The sequence below is a fragment of the Solanum tuberosum genome, unplaced genomic scaffold (assembly GCF_000226075.1).
Source record: "Solanum tuberosum cultivar DM 1-3 516 R44 unplaced genomic scaffold, SolTub_3.0 scf00037, whole genome shotgun sequence".
Taxonomy (NCBI): Eukaryota; Viridiplantae; Streptophyta; class Magnoliopsida; order Solanales; family Solanaceae; genus Solanum; species Solanum tuberosum.
The window spans coordinates 1,761,486-1,779,272 of NW_006238961.1; the positions used below are offsets into that span (position 1 = coordinate 1,761,486).

Here is a 17,787-nt window from a genome sequence, read left to right on the forward strand (position 1 = left end):
AATTCTGATTTGACACTATTTGGAATGACTCTCTCATATTGAAAAATCTTCACTTCAGACCGGTGAATTTGGTAAGGAAAGTTTTCTCTCTGCTTTAAACGTCTTTTTTCCGCCTGTTCAACACTTTACAGGAAGATCCAAATTTCAATTACCATCCAAGATGCCAAAAGATGGTAATAACCCATCTAAGTTTTGCTGATGACTTGTTAATGTTTAGGAGGTGTGATTTAAAATTTTGTTTCAACTGAAAACTACTTTATGTACTAGAGTTAGAAGAAAAAAATATTGTTCAAGTATATGAACTCTCTATAGGTGTGATAATCTAAAATTTTTGTAGGCTTTGGGATTTTATTTTAAAGAAGTTATCAAGTTTGATAAGTTCTGACTTTGTAATGATTTGCCTAGATGATTAATAAAAGTTATGTTAATTGCAAAAAAAAATATATTAGTAAAATTTATGTTATATCTACTAATAAGTAGAAATTATCTTATTCACAATAACATTTAATTCTTGTAAAAAAAATATTGTTCAAGTATATGAGCTCTCTATAGGTGTGATAATCTAAATTTTTGTAGGCTTTGGGATTTTATTTTAAAGAAGTTATCAAGTTTGATAAGTTCTGACTTTGTAATGATTTTCCCAGATGATTAATAAAAGTTATGTTTATTGCAAAAAAAAATATAAGTAAAATTTATGTTATATCTACTAATAAGTAGAAATTATCTTATTCACAATAACATTTAATTCTTGTAAAATTAGTATCCAATTGATCTAAAAAGCCTAAGTGAAAATTTAAAAAACTTAAATTTAATATTCAGTCAAAATAATTATTTACTTTCCTTTCTTATCAATAAATTAAATCTAAGAAATCTCTTGGGGTATAACTAAATTCAGGATTTCTTTTATTACTAGGTAATAATTAATAAATTCAAGATTACTTGTTAAGTGAGGAAAAATGTAGGTGTATATAAACACAAGTGAAGAAAGCAAAAACAAAAATAAAAAGTAATGGCTTCAAAATCATGTTTAGAAATAGCTTTTATATTTGGCCTTGTTCTTGTGTGCACTAATGCTGAGGGAAAGGTCTTCAATGTCCTTTCATATGGTGCTAAAGCAGATGGAGTGACAGATAATAGTAAGGTCAGAATTGTCATTTTACTTTTTTTAATGTGTCTTTTGTTATTATCGTATGAGTAAGATCTACATACGCAAAAACTCATTCCATTCTTTTTTTTACTTGTCCCTGTTGTTGATTTGATACTCTTCGAGAAATTATTCCTTTTGGTCAATTTTGCTTTATTATATTTTGAATAACTCATAATAAAACATTAACTACAAGAATAATTTGTACTTTAAAAGTTGAAAAAGTACAAAAAAAAAAAAAAAAAAAAAAAAAAGTCAAAAGTCAAATATTAAAAATTTCGAATTTATGACTTTTGACTTTTGACTTTTAACTTTAAAGAAGGCAATCCAAACACCCCTTAAGTCTACTTTTATTTATTTATTTGTTTATATATTATGGAAGGCATTTTTAAAAGCTTGGGCGGCTGCATGCAAATGGAATGGACAAGCCAAATTGTTGATACCTTTAGGTGTATACATGGTAAATGTTGTAAATTTTCTTGGCCCATGCGAAAAATCGACTTTGACCTTCCAAATCAAAGGAATTATTAAAGCTCCAATAGATCCAAAATCATTTTGCAATTCGTCTTGGATTTCTTTTCAATATATCAATGACTTAAAAATTAAAGGAGGTGGAACGTTAGATGGACAAGGATCTTTTACTTGGGGAAAGCATCAATGTTCATCAATGGTATGTTTTTATAACTTTTATTTTTGTGATTATAATATAAAGTTAAACAATTAAACACTATTTCTAATGTTTGAATCAGACACTTGGATTCAATTTTGTCAATAATACGGTTGTGCGTGACATACATTCAATCAATAGCAAGAACATACATTTCAAGGTCTTTGCTTGCGAAAACATGACATTTAGTCATGTTAACATAACAGCACCACGCGATAGCCCTAACACTGACGGAATTCACATTAGCCACTCCACCAACATTCATGTATTGGATTCTTACATTGGCACTGGAGATGATTGTATAGCTATGATCGCTGGAAGCAATAATATCAACATTTCAGGAGTCACTTGTGGCCCTGGCCATGGAATAAGCATCGGTAGCTTAGGGAATTCGCCAAATGAAGTTGTTAAGGACATACATGTCAAAAATTGCACTCTTATCGCTACTCAAAATGGGTTGAGAATTAAGACTTGGGCATCATCGAATGTTGGTAACATTACCAATATAACTTTTGAAGATATTATCATGGAAAAGGTTCGAAATCCTATATTTATTGACCAACATTATTGCCCAATACATCATTGCAGCAAACAGGTACTTGCATTTCCCTCTTTTAATCATTAAACTTAATGCGTTAAAAAAAATAAAAATTCTCATGATTGATTGCTAAGTAGAAAATATCATCACAAAATGTGTTATAATCAATAATGTCTATGTCTTAATTAGCATAAGTAATTAGTACTCCTTTTGTCTCAATTTACATGACTTGGTTTTCTTTTTAGTCAGTTTCAAAAAGAATGACACATTTTTATGTTTATTTAGCCAAGTTCAGTACAAATCAAGGACGTGACATTCAATAACGTAAGGGGAAGTTCAAGTTCGCGGAGAGCAGTTATTTTGGATTGCAGTGCATTATTTTCTTGCGAAAAAATCAACCTTAATGATATCAACTTAGCCTACCATGGCCGCCATGGACATGCGATTGCATTTTGCGCTCACGCCAAAGGGAAAGCCACCGGCAAGGAGTTGCCTCCAAGTTGTTTAAAGGAGTCTCTTAATTCATCAACTTAGTCATCTTAGATATTATATGATTTGTCAGATTATATTAATTGATCAGACAGAAAATTCTTGTAATGACCATCATCATAGTCGTTTTGAATTTTTTGGGTTTGATCATTTATATAGCTTGTGGATGACATGAATTTTGAAGTTTTTAATTTTAAAGTTTAGGAAGTTTGACTAAAGTCAATATTCTAAGTTAATGAGATCAAATCTGTTATGTATTGATCTCATCATACATAAAATGGACCATCAATAGCAAGGGCAATTTTATCTTTTGAAGAAAAATATGCCTCCAATCTACAATTTCTCATCCTAAGAAATTCATCTTGTTCAATATCTAGATCTTTGTTGTTCACATGCAAAATTTCTTTTTAGGCAAAATACACAAATGGCTTCTACCCCTAAAACATGGAGCTAGCTAGCCATAGAACTTCAATTCATATTTAGTAGCCAAAATGTGTGTATTTATTTATTAAAATTTTAATTTGTTTTAATATTTGCTATTTCTTTAATGTGAAATGCACCATTTCCGGATATATATTATACACTTTATATGTAAAAAAAATTTATACAACGTATACACACAATACCCATTATATAAAATTTTATCAACTTTTTATATACACTATATATTAGTATACTTTTCATATAAACTTTATATTCACTTTTCATACAATGTATATACATTTTATGATAATTTGCCAAGTTTCATAATGGCATAAGTAAAATTAATCTCATCGTATATTGAGGGATAAACTTACCTAATAAACGAAAGTAAAGGACTTTTTTACCCTTCTTCCTTGTTTATTTTGTCCAAACACATACTTATAAATCTAGTTTTAGAGAGTGTCCAAAAACAGTGGAGAATTTGAGTAGCCAAAATTTTGTTAAGTAGGGCCTTTGTTTGTCTTTATTTAAACTTCTCTGAGTGGGTTCTATTGAGGGGTGATACAAAGTGTTTAGTACAGTTCCGACATACATACGGCTGAGTTGTTGTGTCATTTTGGGTTTAGTAAATGATCATAATGTCCCTACTACCAACTTTAATTGAACCAAAAAGAAAAAAAATATAGTTTGATTCTTTACTAACTCTAATTTACTAAAAAAAATGAAAACTCTATCTTCACTCACTCTATTTTTTATTTTTATAAAAATAACCTTATTTAAATCATATTTTATGTTTTTAGATAAAATATATTCAAACAATCAAATACTATAACCATCAAAATTACCTCTTTGAACTAGTATATATATCTAGTTTCTCAAATTTTGAACCCCTCGTTGGGCTCCGCCACACTGACAAGTTAGACTTTATGTAGTATGCTCCAAATTGCACTTTACTTAAGAGAGGTTAAGTCGTAACATTTTACATGACCCCAAAGACTGACAAACACACACACATGCACAAGAGAGTCGTATTTTGATGCTCATAATGAGGTGAAAGCACAAGTAATATTAGTTGGCAAAACAGTACATAAGAAAAAACATTCAATATTTCACATGGACTCCAAAAGGCATCTATCTAACAGCTTTAAGACTGCTCTGACACATTAATGGTACTGAGAATTGACTCTTTTTTTCCCGTTATTAACCTTGTCATATCAGCATTCTTTAACATGCATGTCTGGAGAACCTATACTTTCGATCTAAATATATGCCTCTTGTTATACTTTCGATTCAAATGTTTGGATTTTAAGGGAGTACAGGACATGTGGCAAACTTAGTAGGCGTTTGGATATAGCTGTTGTGTTTTCACTATAAGATTTGACATGTAAAAAAATGGAACTCAGAACAGTATATATATTTCAACTTTAGCTAGAAGTTCACTTGCTGTACAAAAGTCTATGATTCTATCCTACATTTCTTTATGTTCTCCATTGCATTAACTACTTGCCATGCCTAAGTTGAACAATCGAGAAAAGTTTTTTTGGAAAAGGGAAAAAAAGTTAGAAACCAGTACCAAGTGATTTCTTCTATGAATTGTGATACATAACTTAACCTTACATTAGACTTTGAGCAATAAACTATAAGCTAAAAATACAGGAACTTGCGTTCTGCTATTACATCATGAACTGGTTCGTTGCATGGCGGCTCTATTCCTTCTGGAAGAAAGAGAGTACAAAATCTGTATGTACAGAGAAGAGCTGTGTGTCCAGGAAAAGCTGTTTCACCAAGAGCAACAAGTAATAGATTAGCATGCTCTTCACGAGGAAAACCAAAGTGATGGCTTTACCATAAAATGAAGGATAACATTCTAACACATAACATATAATCTAAAATGGACTTGCATCACATCAATTGATGCCCTAAATAACAATACAAAATGCGTGCATAGCTTCTGTAAGTGCAGATTCAGTTTTGCAAGCAAACCGTTAAGATGAACAGGTCCACCTCACAGATCATTTTGCAAAGCACAGTAATGACATTAGCAGGGTGCAGTATAGTGAAGCTATTTCGCTTTTAGATAACAACTGAAAAAAGTGTGGAAGCTTAAGCACACACCTTCATAAAGGGACGATCTCGACTAGGGAAAGACTCGATAAAGCTTTCCTTCAAGAGCAGAGATACCTAATAACCAAAGGACAGAATAAAGAATTCTGAGTTAAGAGATAGTCTCTTTACCAATCAGTGTAAGAATGAAACACATAAGGATTTCTTCATAAAAGCTGATGATGATGTTTGTCAAAATGTAAATATAGTTACAGGAAAAAGAAAAAGAACTAAAACTAGTATAACATCTAAGCAAGTAAAGCATAAGAGCTCACATTGAATGAGGACTCAGATTTCAATAATGCAAAACTTCATAAAAACTGACGCTTATATCCATCACCAGGAGGAGCAGAAAAAGAGTGATGTAAGATAAATTACCTTTAACAATCTGAAACTATGTAACACTGACACATGCAAATTTTACCTTCAAAGTGTTTATGATAAAGCTCTACTATCATTAAACCGCTGTCTCAAGGTTAACATACTCTGGTGTAAATTTTCATGTATATGAAGACAGATCCAGAAAAGGTTTTCCTCAAATATTGGTATTCATGTAATACCACTTATGCACATAAAGAAACTGAGAAAAAATAATTCTGAAATAGTGCCAGTTATCAGTACATTTGAAGCATTCAGAGTGATAAATTCTGAAGATAGGAGCTTGAACTTCAACAGGAACAAGCTTTACTGAATATGAATTGTGAATTCATTTTCCAAACATACGAAGTTTCTAAAAGTTACAGATGTCACCAGCAGCTCCAAATAATCTACTATCATCATCATCTACTTTTCTTTGGGTGGAAACACAAATGGATGTTTGCTAGTAAATTGCTCTTTCTTCAAGTTCAGGTCTTAGTGTGTACAATTGCTCAAATATCAAATACTGTTTCAAACTTCTGTATTGGATAAACCGTACATACAGTTTGCAGCAGGCTAAGCATACCAATTTCAATGATTCCCCATTTGGAACAGGTTATGCCAAAGAGTCTAGACAACATCTGATTCTGAATAATTTAAGTAACAAATACCTTTCGAAAGTGATGCATGTACAGTCAACTCTGTAAGGCTTTTTCACACAAGTAGTCAGCCAAATCAAATGCTCCAAGGAGAAGCTACAAACCTTATCATCATTCGATTGGACATTAGTAATTGTGTGTGAACGAAGGTTCGAGCAAAGTGAATCCAGGTACGACCGCAACACTCCCAGGAAAGACTTTGCAGCTTCAACCTAAACATAATGTCATGGTTAAGCAGTAATAAAGACTGACTGGATAGCTAGAGTAATACAACATACTGTAAAGATATTACATTGAACCATTACTTTCTGGGTGCATTAGCATTCTAAACCATTATTTTCTGGGTGAATTAGCATTCCTTAGTATTAGCATTCTAAGGTAGAAGAGCCAGTGACCAAAATGACAAAGGTAGCTATATGAAATCTGTGATACCAAAGTTGCAAGAGAACTACAAAGAAGTGTAACGAGAGACGTGCTTGGACAGTCACATTCTTTTTTATCATTTGTTAAGTGTTCTGCAAATGGAAAAAGAACTTTTTCTTTGAAAAATACCCTGAAACCACTTTTTCAGAAAACTGTTTTTTGAAAAAAAACTTAAACAAACACATTTTTGAAATTTCATTTGCGAGATCTCAAAAAGAATATGCACAAACACCACCTGAAATTGTCAACCATCCCATCTGTTTTTTGAACTCAACCAAAAGATCATATATACATAAGAGGCACAAAGTAAATGCTCTGTAGGGAAGCTGAAGGAAACAAAGAAAGCACCAGCAAAATGTCTTCAATAAACTCCAATAGCTACTCTATACACAGTTTACATTTTAAATAGCTTCCTATAAAAGAACAAGTATTCAGGTATGCGATTACAAATGAAATGTACAACGTCTCAACATTTAACCAATCTAATCATTTCTACCAATTCACAATTCAATTAGCAAGATGGTCCACTGGTGGAGCTATGACTTCATTGGGATTACATACTTCGCAAACAGTTTCACAACTACTAGGCTGTTTCTGATAACAATTCATACTCCCTCTACCCATGCAGGATACCCACCTTCTAAAAGCACACGGATAATCGCAAGCTCGCCTTTAGTATGGTACCTTTTTGTACCCCATAAGAGGAACCCAATTTACACTTCCCCCATCCTGGTTAATCATTTTTGGGTGCTGGGTCAAAAGGAGAAACAATAAGCTATGAAGACAAAATGAGCATCTCCAGAAGGGATAAGCATTAAAATGGTCAAATAAGTGATTATCTATTCAGAAGGAAAGGAAAATGAGAATTTGCAAAGGGATAGAGCTTAGAACAGTAAGATAGTGATTAAACACTCAGAAGGAAAGGAAAATTGAGAATCCGTGTAACAAGGAGAGGACAACATACTTGCACCCAATGGTCTGGCCTAGTGGTCAATAAAGTGGAAGGAGAACCACGAGGTCTCAGGTTCAAATCCCCGGAAGTAAAAAACACTACATGATTTCTTCCCATCTGCCTAAGCTTTGGTAGGCAAAGAGACATTAGGTACCCAGTGTAATAGTTGAGATGCGTGCAAGCTGGCCTGAACACCACCATCATCAAACCAAAAAAAGAAGAGGTCAACATACTAAGGTTGAGTTCTAGTTCGTGAGGCTCCTAAAAAGGACGGACTAGACCTCACAGCATTTAACTTAATCTACTTATCTAATTCCAACTGCAGACATAATTAGATTGATTTGTCCTCCTTTATTTTATTTTTTGTGAGATTGATTTTTCCTACATCTTTTTTCTTTTGCTTCTTGATGATACTATTAACTAGACTCTTAACAAACTCAAGGACTATAATCAAACGCCAAATTAGAAAAGCTTCATCCATGCTATTTCCAGGAAAACAAGTAAATCTGTCAACTTAGTTGGACGCAACCAACTACGTTAGATGAGTCAAAAATAAATCAGGGTTGCCCCTGTGACAAGGACAAATGAAGGAATGGAAGGGGATCAATGAGACGTTCGGCAATACCTGAACATCTGTGCACTCATAAACAGGCCTCTTCCTTGCCAGATAACTTTCTCCCACCAGCTGTGCATGGTAAGGACTTAAACAAGAGTATAACTCCTTTTGCTGCGGAAGTTGTGGTAAAGTAGGTGACTTCACCTGATTTTCAATGTAATACACAGGAAAAAGTACCCCTCTTAGAAAACTTCATAACAAGCAACAGAAAAATTCACATCATCTATGCAGTACTCAGTAATGAAGTTTTGATAAACAAAAACTAAGAAGACAGTCTGCTGGAGAGTTGTGCAAAGTGCAAACGGTTACTGTCAGCTCATGCAATAGAAATAACCCGCTCACAAACCTGGTTCTTGTTTGCATCTACAAGGATGGCATTTGTTAACTTTGACTGAACCTCAGAGGTCTTATTCTTCACACCTACCTACTCAAAAGGTAAGAAGAAAAAGAAAGAGCAAAATATAAGTTAAATCACCCGAAATGGCCCCTTGAGACCTAACAATTATTCATCGAAACTAATACTTCACATCATCATAGAAAGCACTCAAACAGGACAAACAATTTGATTAATTTGCAACACAAAATCCCAGGAAGGAGAAATATGTTTTGTGAATATGAAGGAACCAATACATTCTTGCACAAATGAGATCAGCAAAATACAGGATAAAAACATACAGAACAATTTCCCAATAATGCAAGATATCTAAGAGAAAAGCTGGCAAAATGGTATCATGGCACATGATATAACAAGAAGTCAAGAAAACATTCATCACTGACGACGAGAGCATCTACAAACTCATCAACTTTCAGTCTAAATGAAACAAACCCCTCATTCAAGTACTCCAATTGTTTCAAGAATAGCCTCATCTAACTTCCAACAAAACATCTTTGCTTATACATTTCTTTGGGAACCAATTATGAAAGACAGAAAATTCTAAGACATGGATATACTCACTATATAGGGAACAGGTGCATCCAGAAAATCCAGCATGTCATTAGGCAAAACCTGACAATTTACTCGTCAAGAAAGTCGGTAAAATCAGAAATGCAATAGATCTATTACCTAAGGAAAACATTCATTGTCAACTGAAAGTTACCGGCATCAACAAGCTTTGCCACTGATAAGGACGAATCAAAGGGATAATAGACAAAATGCACGCAGACAATATTCCCTGCAAGTAAGTAACTAAAAATTAGATTCTGCATCAAATTTTAGGGCTTTCAAAAATACCAGCTTTAAAAACCATGTGAATACTAAGGGCATTTGGATCTAGAAAGAAGTCTTCACCTCACATATAACTTGTATGGGGAAGATAAAATCAATCTTTGCAACAATAAAGTATGCTGCCTAGGAAGAACAGACTAATCAAGAAAGCATTCAGTATGTGAAATCAAAACAGCACTCCTATCATGGCAAACCTAACTAAATCTATAGTTCTATACGGCAGAAAAGATGCTGCAAGCTGATACTTACCAAATTTGAACAAACCACTACAATTTGTTTCTCCAGTAAAGCTCCCGCAAACAGTGTCAGCACCTATAAAATGCGAGTAGGATAGTGTCAAAAGAATTTGACAAGCATGTTAAAACCAGTGCTTGCTAGCCCACTGGTCAAGTGTGTTTACCAATAAAAGGCAACATTACAACAACAAGAACCACAACAACAAACCTACTGTAATCCCACAAGTGGGGTCCAGGGAGTTCATAGAAAACATTGAGAGATTAAATGGACTCAAGTATACAACTAGATATAGGAGGCTGAATGAATTGATTATTCCAATACTCAGAGCGAAATACGCTGGCGATAATTAGGAAAATCAAAACTTCGTGGAGCTTGAGCAATTCTCCAAAATCAAAAAATAAACTCATCCCCTGTTCTGTTAGTAAGAAATATGTTTTCCCTTAACCTTCTTTTTCCATTTTAAGCAATCAATACAGTAATGTGGAGTCATCCGCAAGAGGTTTGCTTCCATAGAAGCTCAGAAATAGGACAATCTTAATACAAATGATTAATTTAAAGGACAGAAAAGAAATCTATCATGCCATAAAAAAAAAAATAGTCAGTTCAACGTTTTAACATGTTGAGCACTATTTCAATAATATTCTGGTAAATTCGTGTTTGTGCTGCAAGCCAGAATTCTGTAGTGGTTTCCCACTTCAAACCCATTACATTAAGTCAAAGATTACAGCAGAGCATATACGTTCCTGTCTACAAGTATGAAATCAATGCCCACATTTTTCTCTTTAAATCAGAAAGTCCCCATTCAATGACAAAAGTTAATGAGGATGACATTAACCAATCTGGCATTGCACTTCTCTATAAAAATTTGGTGACAGAGGCCATCATTAATGACAAAGGTCAAAAAGCTTTATACTAGTCTCGAAACACTTGTCACTTATTATAGTCAAGTAGCAAATTAGTAAGTCAAATTGAACAGTTATATTTAGGTTGTATAGATGCCCAGTATCACCACGCACATGCTCAAGCCGCAATGAGCCACATAAGCATGCAACAGCCCAAACTGACAATGCAGTCGCTTCCTCTTCCACCATGAGTGCATTGTGAGCCTGTATAGCGGAAACCAAATTAACATAAGCTGATAATGCATAGGAAACCAACTATTGGAAGGTGTAGCTAGCTAGATAAACCATTTCTAAACCATAAAGCATGGCATCTCTCAGCCCACCCCCTTTACTTCACTCTTCAATGATGAATATAATAAAACCAGGAATCGCCAAAAAAAGAATGTACCTCTGCTAATTCCAAACTTGTACGGCATGATTTTAAGTCAATTGTTGATCCAGCAACGTGTAAAAGTGCTTCATCAGGTCTATAATATTCTAAAGGATGAAGGTGATCCAGGGGATGGAACTTAATAGTTGATCCCCTTGAAGGACATTTTAGTTGGTAATATTCACATAGTATCTGCAAGGATCCACGATTATTCACCTGGAAGGTGAATGAGAACGACGAGGTCAGATAAGACCTAGATAACCCACTAATGACAAGCCATAACTTTGAAATTTTAACTGGGTAAGTGTCAAATAAAACCTTTGCCCATTCAACTATATCACTATGCTGGCTTAAATCATCTTGACCAGAAAAGGATGCTTCCTCAGTTTCGGTTTCATCAAAATCACTTCTAAAATGTCTATCTTCACTAGGAGAGTCCTGGAAGCTGTATCCAAAAATAAAAGCACTTCATAGAGGTGGGATTTGCCGATAATAAATACCAACTTCCAGTAAGATGTTCTCTCAATAATTTGGACACAAACAGATATAGCGTAGAGCAAAAGGGTCACAAATTTATGAGACAGATCGGAAAGAAAAAATGTACTAAAAGCCAAATAGGAAGTAATATACCTAGAGGAAGATTCAGAACTTTCGCACTGATGATATCTTAGAAGTGGCAAAACAGCATTTGGTACACCCTTTTCTACCAGCTGTTTGTTATCATCAGTGGAATTATCAAAAGCTTCAGGGACTTGCCTTCCAAATATAAATTCTTTATTGGCAAAATCTATATCATTATCAACCATACATGCCTTGTTATCACTTCCATCCTTCTTTGGGAGAACTTCCCCTTCTGCAACTCTATACTCCAGCTGAGACTTGCCACCCACAGTTCCACTAATTACAGAATCAGCAGTACTTGGTTGGGGACTTTCTACAGTGCCATTCAGGACGTACTTAGCTGTTTCTTCCAATATGCTGGAAGGATTTTCTTCCAAAATTTCTTCCTCATCATCAATCACAAGTGAATCAAAATCAAGATCACCAACTTGCTTTGTTAACCGCTCCAACCTTTCTTCAGTGAAAATGCTAGAAAAAGGACAAATAACAAACAGTGTCTCAGTAGGCACTAGCAACAGAGAAATAACAACAATGACTTGCAAAGAATCTTCCAAAGTTCAACCATACATTTACCAACTCTGCACATATATAGAGTATAGACTAGGAATAGCAAGCACTGGAAGCTGGTATACTGCTTCTTCTTGCTCATGATCATTATTACAAGCACCTAAGCATACTTCCTTAATAGACTTTCTCAAGAGGTCTCTTTTATTAAGTTCTCAAAACAATGGCCAAACTCCAAAGAGCTGAAATCTACTAATGGTATCATGCTTCTGATTCCTTTAAGTATCTAAGTAAGAAGGACAGCCCGGTGCACCAAGCTCCCACTATGAATGGGGTCCGGGCAAAGGCCTAACCATAAGGGTCTATTGTACGCAGCCTTACCCTACATTTCTCCAAGACGTTGTATCTAAGTAGCCAAACTACATACTATTGAGCTATTTAAGATGTTGCTCAAATGTTTGATGCAGCAAAACCTAATTCCTAGATGAATTTCAGCTGAAAAATTAGCCAACATTTCATTCTGCTTCAAGGTCACCTTACTCTCCCTAGGCTCGTTGATTATCTGAATGTTGATCATCTGTGTACATGCTGGCAACCTCTAATAAATAACACAAGAAATGAAAAGGATATGAAGTTCATCATTTCTTTTAGAAAGGTGATAGGAAGTTCATCATATGCGCAAGAGAAACCATGCAAGGTATCAACAAATTCAGTAGCCATCCCATTGTTAACAGAAACATTGATCTTGCCTATATTGCAAGGGATGAGTGGGGGTCGGGACTTTCTTCAGAACAACACTATCAATAGAATAGGTCTCTCAAGGAAACCAAAAAGTATACAGGTAATTGAACACTACGGAGCTATTGTTCAACAAGATTCCCTAAATTAGGCCCATCAAGTTTTAACAACAACAAAAAGATCTGGACAATATAGCAAATTCGCCAGAAGAGAAACGAACCTATGTAATACACCAAAGTGAAGATCAAAAAATGGAAGTCTGGAAAGAATGCAATAACAGCGGCGTGTTGTTAAAATTTGGCGGCTAATACCCAAGCTGGTATGTTGCCCATCTGAAATCATGGAAAGCAATCCAGAGGGTTTCTGAACCATTTCCTCAACTAAAACACAGCAACCGTATAGAGTTGAATTATCAGCAACCTATATCAAGAAACTTAAGTTAAAATACATACTCCAACTGGTCACCACCAACTCCTTTATCTAATTGCTCCTATCTTTTACATTAGGATGAGAAAAGGGAAGAAAAAGACTGTTAATAAAACCAAAGCTGCACATCTTTGTTTCCTTTTAGTAAGTTACTTGATGTTATCAATCAAAAAAAGAGTTACTTAATGTTGGTGATAAATATATACGCTACACCTGATAGTGCAAGGCACTTTTTACGTTGTATTTTCAAGTACGTTGCGTATTCTCATTGCATATACCTACAGCTTACATGAACCTATTTAACAATAAAAAGGAACTGCTAAAACCGAAACAATCAAAAAATTGTGTAATTTAATAACGCTGTTGTAGATAGAAAATGAAATCTAAAATTGTTCCATGTGCAAATTAATGTTATGCTCAATAACAAAAGAAAACCAATTAGAAATTGACTGGTCAGAGATGTGAAGGGTCATATGATGTTATAATGCAAGGCAGATATCGCATACATGGAAACAGAATGTAAATCGGGATACCTGAAGCCGGAACACAAAGGACAGATCATTTTGTTTAAGGTGTTCCTGGAAAAGTAACAGCACATTAACACGTATATCTGAATACAGTAGACATTGTGTTACACCACAAAACCAAATTTACACATCAAAACACAGAAGTTAGGTTGATAATTATCAGATTGATGACAAAAGACTTACAAATATATAATTGTATTTCTAATGGAGAATAAACAACGGGACAAAAAAGTAATTTCTTTAATGTTATTATGTTATTCTCTTGGTATGGAAAGAAAACTTTTTAAACAGGCAATACACTTCTCTAGCTCAGGAAACCATTGGAGTTATATGTTCATCTAAGGGTTTTTTTTTGGGAGGCGGGACAGTTACTTGATAACATAGGCAAAAAAAAGGGGGAATCGTCCAGGGTATCATAGATGAAGTTACTAATAGTTGAAAATACACCAAATACCAGATAATAAAGTATGCCTTCATTAATTTTCATATCCTTGTGTCTAGAAGAAGCCTAAATCTGATCCAAGAACAGAACACACAGAAATATGGCCAATTAATGGAACCGAGAAGATATAGCTTCTTCAGGTTCAGAATAGCCACTGCAAAGACACATATATGCTTAAAAAGAGTTTCTGGAAAAATATCCTTGCACCTGCATAAAGCCTTCAGTTGTTCCTCTATGAATATCTAATTGTCAAATAATATATTAAGCCACTTCTTTTTGTTTGAGAGTGTATTTTAATCAGCTTCTTCTTGGAAGTAAGCTTCTCAACAGTTTGGCTTTTCTTAATGGAATTTGATTGCAATTATCAATTCGGAGGTCATTATAGAAAGGAAGCATCACTACCTGACCCAGAAGTATTTCGTTTAACTCACTCATTGATGGAGTTCTCTCAACAGCATGAACCTGTAGCCAGATGCACCATTTTTGAACCATCAGAAAAGATCCACTGCAAGTATGGCTGAATAAAAAATGTAGAGATGCAATAGGAGAGACGGTATTTGTTTAGCCTGGCCTAAAATACATTCCAAGTTCAAGCTATAATTAATTGTATCTTTGTTTTCTCTTGATACAGAAAGGAGAATGCCTCACTAAGTTGCTTGTATCTTAAATCAACTAGTCCTTTTGTTTATGTTTCTTTTTCTTACCTAAGGTAGGAACAGGTAAATGTAAATTGTGAGATGCATGATCCATCACCTATAATATTTTGTATGCTTCAAACCAAAAGTTTGTTGCTTTCTACATCTAACTCTTTACAGAAGTTCACCAAGTGAATCACATCTGAAGCTTGAAATACTTCAAAATGTATCTCCCCGATATCTCAACATTGCATGTCAAATAAAGGTAAAAGGGGGGTTGATAGGGATAACCCAACCTCTACTCCTGCTGGAAAGCAAAATGAGAGAAGATCCTTGTATTTCAGTGGCAGTGGTTTCTCTGGAGGGTAAACAAACAAGACCTGAAACCCAAAGAAGTAACAACACCTTATAGTCCATAAAAATTATACAATTCTAACTCCGTGCAAATTAAACCCTACAAGAAACAACACCTGAGGCTCAAGGTTAGGTTCCACGCGTGATTGACTTTGACCACCAAGTGCGCTTCTAAATCTCCCTGGACCATCTAGCTTTCTTGAAAAATAAAGCCTTTGAAGTGCTTGAATATCACAGTTAGGATGGAGTCCAACCACCACCATGCTCTCAAAAAGCCTTGATGGCTCTTTCCAAACTCTATGATCCTACAAGCTTACAGAGTATAATTATCTAACAAAACCAAAAGAACTCTGCCCTCATAGTATAAATTGAGAAGTATATTTAACCATCAAATCCAGGAGTTTAATGTCTATCATTCACCATCATCAATACTTCAAGCTGGATTAGTAATTAATTGAGAAAAAATATAGAAACGAAGTAGTATTTGAAGCAACTGCTATTAAAACCAGAATTAGATCTTGAGGGGGACTTTAAATGGATAATATAATTTCCTGCATTTTAGCATACAGCAGAAAGCTCCAGGGTTGGTCATATAGCATACCAGGGATTGCAACTGAAACCTAGCCCACTGACGCTTTTGGCTAGTTAATATTTCCGGGTTGTAGGCTCCACTTTTAACTTCAGGGGGACTGGAGAAGCCTTTCATTAATCTAGTTACTTGACGCTGAAATTTCTGAAGCTGACTACCATTATCATCTTTAGATGAATATACCACAGAAGGTCGTGGCGACCTAACGGCAGCTGCAGCAGCAGCAACAGCTCTTGCAACATCTTCCGTTGTTTGATAAAAGGATGCACCCCAACTAGGACTACCTGATTCTTCAATATTCTCCATCTTCTCTCTTCTACAAATAAAAGCAAAAATTAAACTCAGAGGATGTGATTTCAATAACAAAAACTAAAGAACGCCTGCATTTTGGTGCAGATTACGTGTTAGTGCACACTACACCGAAAACCAACTAGCGTAACAACCCAAACAGTGTAAGTTAGTCCTTACTACATAACCCATTTCAAGTTTCACCAACATTCACAGTTTTTTTTTCTTTTTTTCATTTTGATAAGTAAGGAGAAGAATTGTCCACTTTTTAAAAGAAACTAGAAGTCCATGCTAAAAATTTACTGAAGAAGCAAGCATTTGAAAAGTAAATGAGCAGTATGATATCCTTTATCATTCCTTCCAACTAAAATATAGCTATGCATCCTCAAAAACAATGGCAAATCATTTACAAATACTTTGTAGCAACTCAGCAGTCAAAAAGTATATTCCTTACAAAAAAGAACATCTCTATCATAGTATAGATCATAACAGTTCCCATCAGGACTAATCACAAACTACTTTAGACCAGTGCTCTTCCACTCTCAAGTATCAAATCCTTACAACAATTTATTATAAGTATATCCAAGCTGAAAAAGACACATAAAGTTGGCCACTTCTGTGAACTAGCTTCTTAGTTAAGATGCTAAAGATCACAACTTTTCACCAATAGCCACTAAATTTCAACATATAAAACCCCATAAACATAACCAAATCTTTTAACAACCCATGAGAAAAAAATACCAAAAAAGGACACAAGACGTCAAACATCAGATAGATCATAATCAAGAGATACCCACATGAAATAATCTCAAGAAAATGAAAAATAAATAGAAAAAATCTCACCTTTAAATTAATCGTCAAATTAGGAAAAGTCAAGAGAAAGAGTGAAATCAAATATTTTTGGGTTTCTATCAGATAAAGGAAATAGAGATTTAGAGAGATGAAAAAGGAGTTCAATCAAGCAGCCATGACCCAAAACAGAGAGAGTATTATAATTCTTGATGTTCAGATTCTGTGGAAAAGGAAGAAACCCCAAAGAGAAAAGGTGCAACACAAAGAAAGAAGCATGTAATAATTAATATGTTTAATTAAGAGTTAGAACACAAATTAAATTTTACTTTTTTTAATTATTTTTTTCATCAGGTGTTCCATATTTATATATTGAAGAGTGGTTACATTAAAATTTGCGCTGAAAAATTTCATATTGAGATAAAGCGTTGTCTAACAAAGCGACTCAGACTTAAATCGAGATCTCTAATTAAGAATTGATCAACACAAATTAATTATACTCCTAAATAGCATTTCTTTAATTTATTATTTATTTATTAAGAATTTTCTGAGGAAAATACTAAGATTATACTTTATTGGCAAAAAAAAAAAAAAGTGAACCCTCGTGTATGACGAAATGATATAACGACATGAGGACCATCGTTTTTTGTTTAGGCACTATTAGTTTAGTAGATATTGATTAGATTTAATTATTTTGTATTGTAGACTTTTGGTCTTTTTCGACACACTAATAATTTCTTTTTTTTCGTTTTCTTTTTTTGGGAGGGAG

General features: G+C 34.3%; 2 protein-coding genes across 3 annotated transcripts; one reads left to right on the forward strand and one right to left on the reverse strand.

The window, feature by feature from the left end:
* Positions 1–1,009: 1,009 nt before the first annotated feature.
* Positions 1,010–2,883, forward strand: LOC102588756 (exopolygalacturonase-like). Its single transcript, XM_015306546.1, has 3 exons — positions 1,010–1,141; positions 1,894–2,406; positions 2,635–2,883. The coding sequence occupies exons 1-3, from the start codon at positions 1,010–1,012 to the stop codon at positions 2,881–2,883; spliced, it is 894 nt and encodes a 297-aa protein (XP_015162032.1).
* Positions 2,884–4,654: 1,771 nt separating this feature from the next.
* Positions 4,655–17,291, reverse strand: LOC102602232 (uncharacterized). 2 transcript variants are annotated; one of them, XM_006342304.2, is made up of 19 exons: positions 17,073–17,291; positions 15,954–16,254; positions 15,469–15,657; positions 15,295–15,378; positions 14,766–14,825; positions 13,928–13,972; positions 13,189–13,388; positions 11,736–12,194; positions 11,424–11,550; positions 11,124–11,321; positions 10,850–10,939; positions 9,846–9,908; positions 9,469–9,543; positions 9,327–9,377; positions 8,718–8,795; positions 8,381–8,515; positions 6,485–6,592; positions 5,377–5,442; positions 4,655–5,036 (listed from the first exon to the last, which is right to left on the reverse strand). In XM_006342304.2, the coding sequence occupies exons 2-19, from the start codon at positions 16,245–16,247 to the stop codon at positions 4,968–4,970; spliced, it is 2,391 nt and encodes a 796-aa protein (XP_006342366.1). In that variant the 5' UTR covers positions 16,248–16,254; positions 17,073–17,291; the 3' UTR covers positions 4,655–4,967. The 2 variants fall into 2 exon arrangements, with proteins under 2 accessions (XP_006342366.1, XP_006342365.1); XM_006342303.2 differs by having other exon boundaries at positions 15,954–16,257; positions 17,073–17,290.
* Between the last annotated feature and the right edge of the window lie 496 nt (positions 17,292–17,787).

What these genes read in the sequence shown, in the direction of transcription:
- LOC102588756 (XM_015306546.1), top strand. Translation starts at nt 1,010, where the DNA reads ATGGCTTCAAAATCATGTTTAGAAATAGCTTTTATATTTGGCCTTGTT. An exon ending in GAGTGACAGATAATAGTAAG is followed by an intron (nt 1,142 to 1,893) that starts GTCAGAATTGTC and finishes TGTTTGAATCAG; the next exon opens with ACACTTGGATTCAATTTTGT. An exon ending in TACATCATTGCAGCAAACAG is followed by an intron (nt 2,407 to 2,634) that starts GTACTTGCATTT and finishes ATGTTTATTTAG; the next exon opens with CCAAGTTCAGTACAAATCAA.
- LOC102602232 (XM_006342304.2), bottom strand. Translation starts at nt 16,247, where the DNA reads ATGGAGAATATTGAAGAATCAGGTAGTCCTAGTTGGGGTGCATCCTTT. An exon ending in GGTTTCAGTTGCAATCCCTG is followed by an intron (nt 15,658 to 15,953) that starts GTATGCTATATG and finishes GTAAGCTTGTAG; the next exon opens with GATCATAGAGTTTGGAAAGA. An exon ending in GCTTTCCAGCAGGAGTAGAG is followed by an intron (nt 14,826 to 15,294) that starts GTTGGGTTATCC and finishes ATCTGGCTACAG; the next exon opens with GTTCATGCTGTTGAGAGAAC.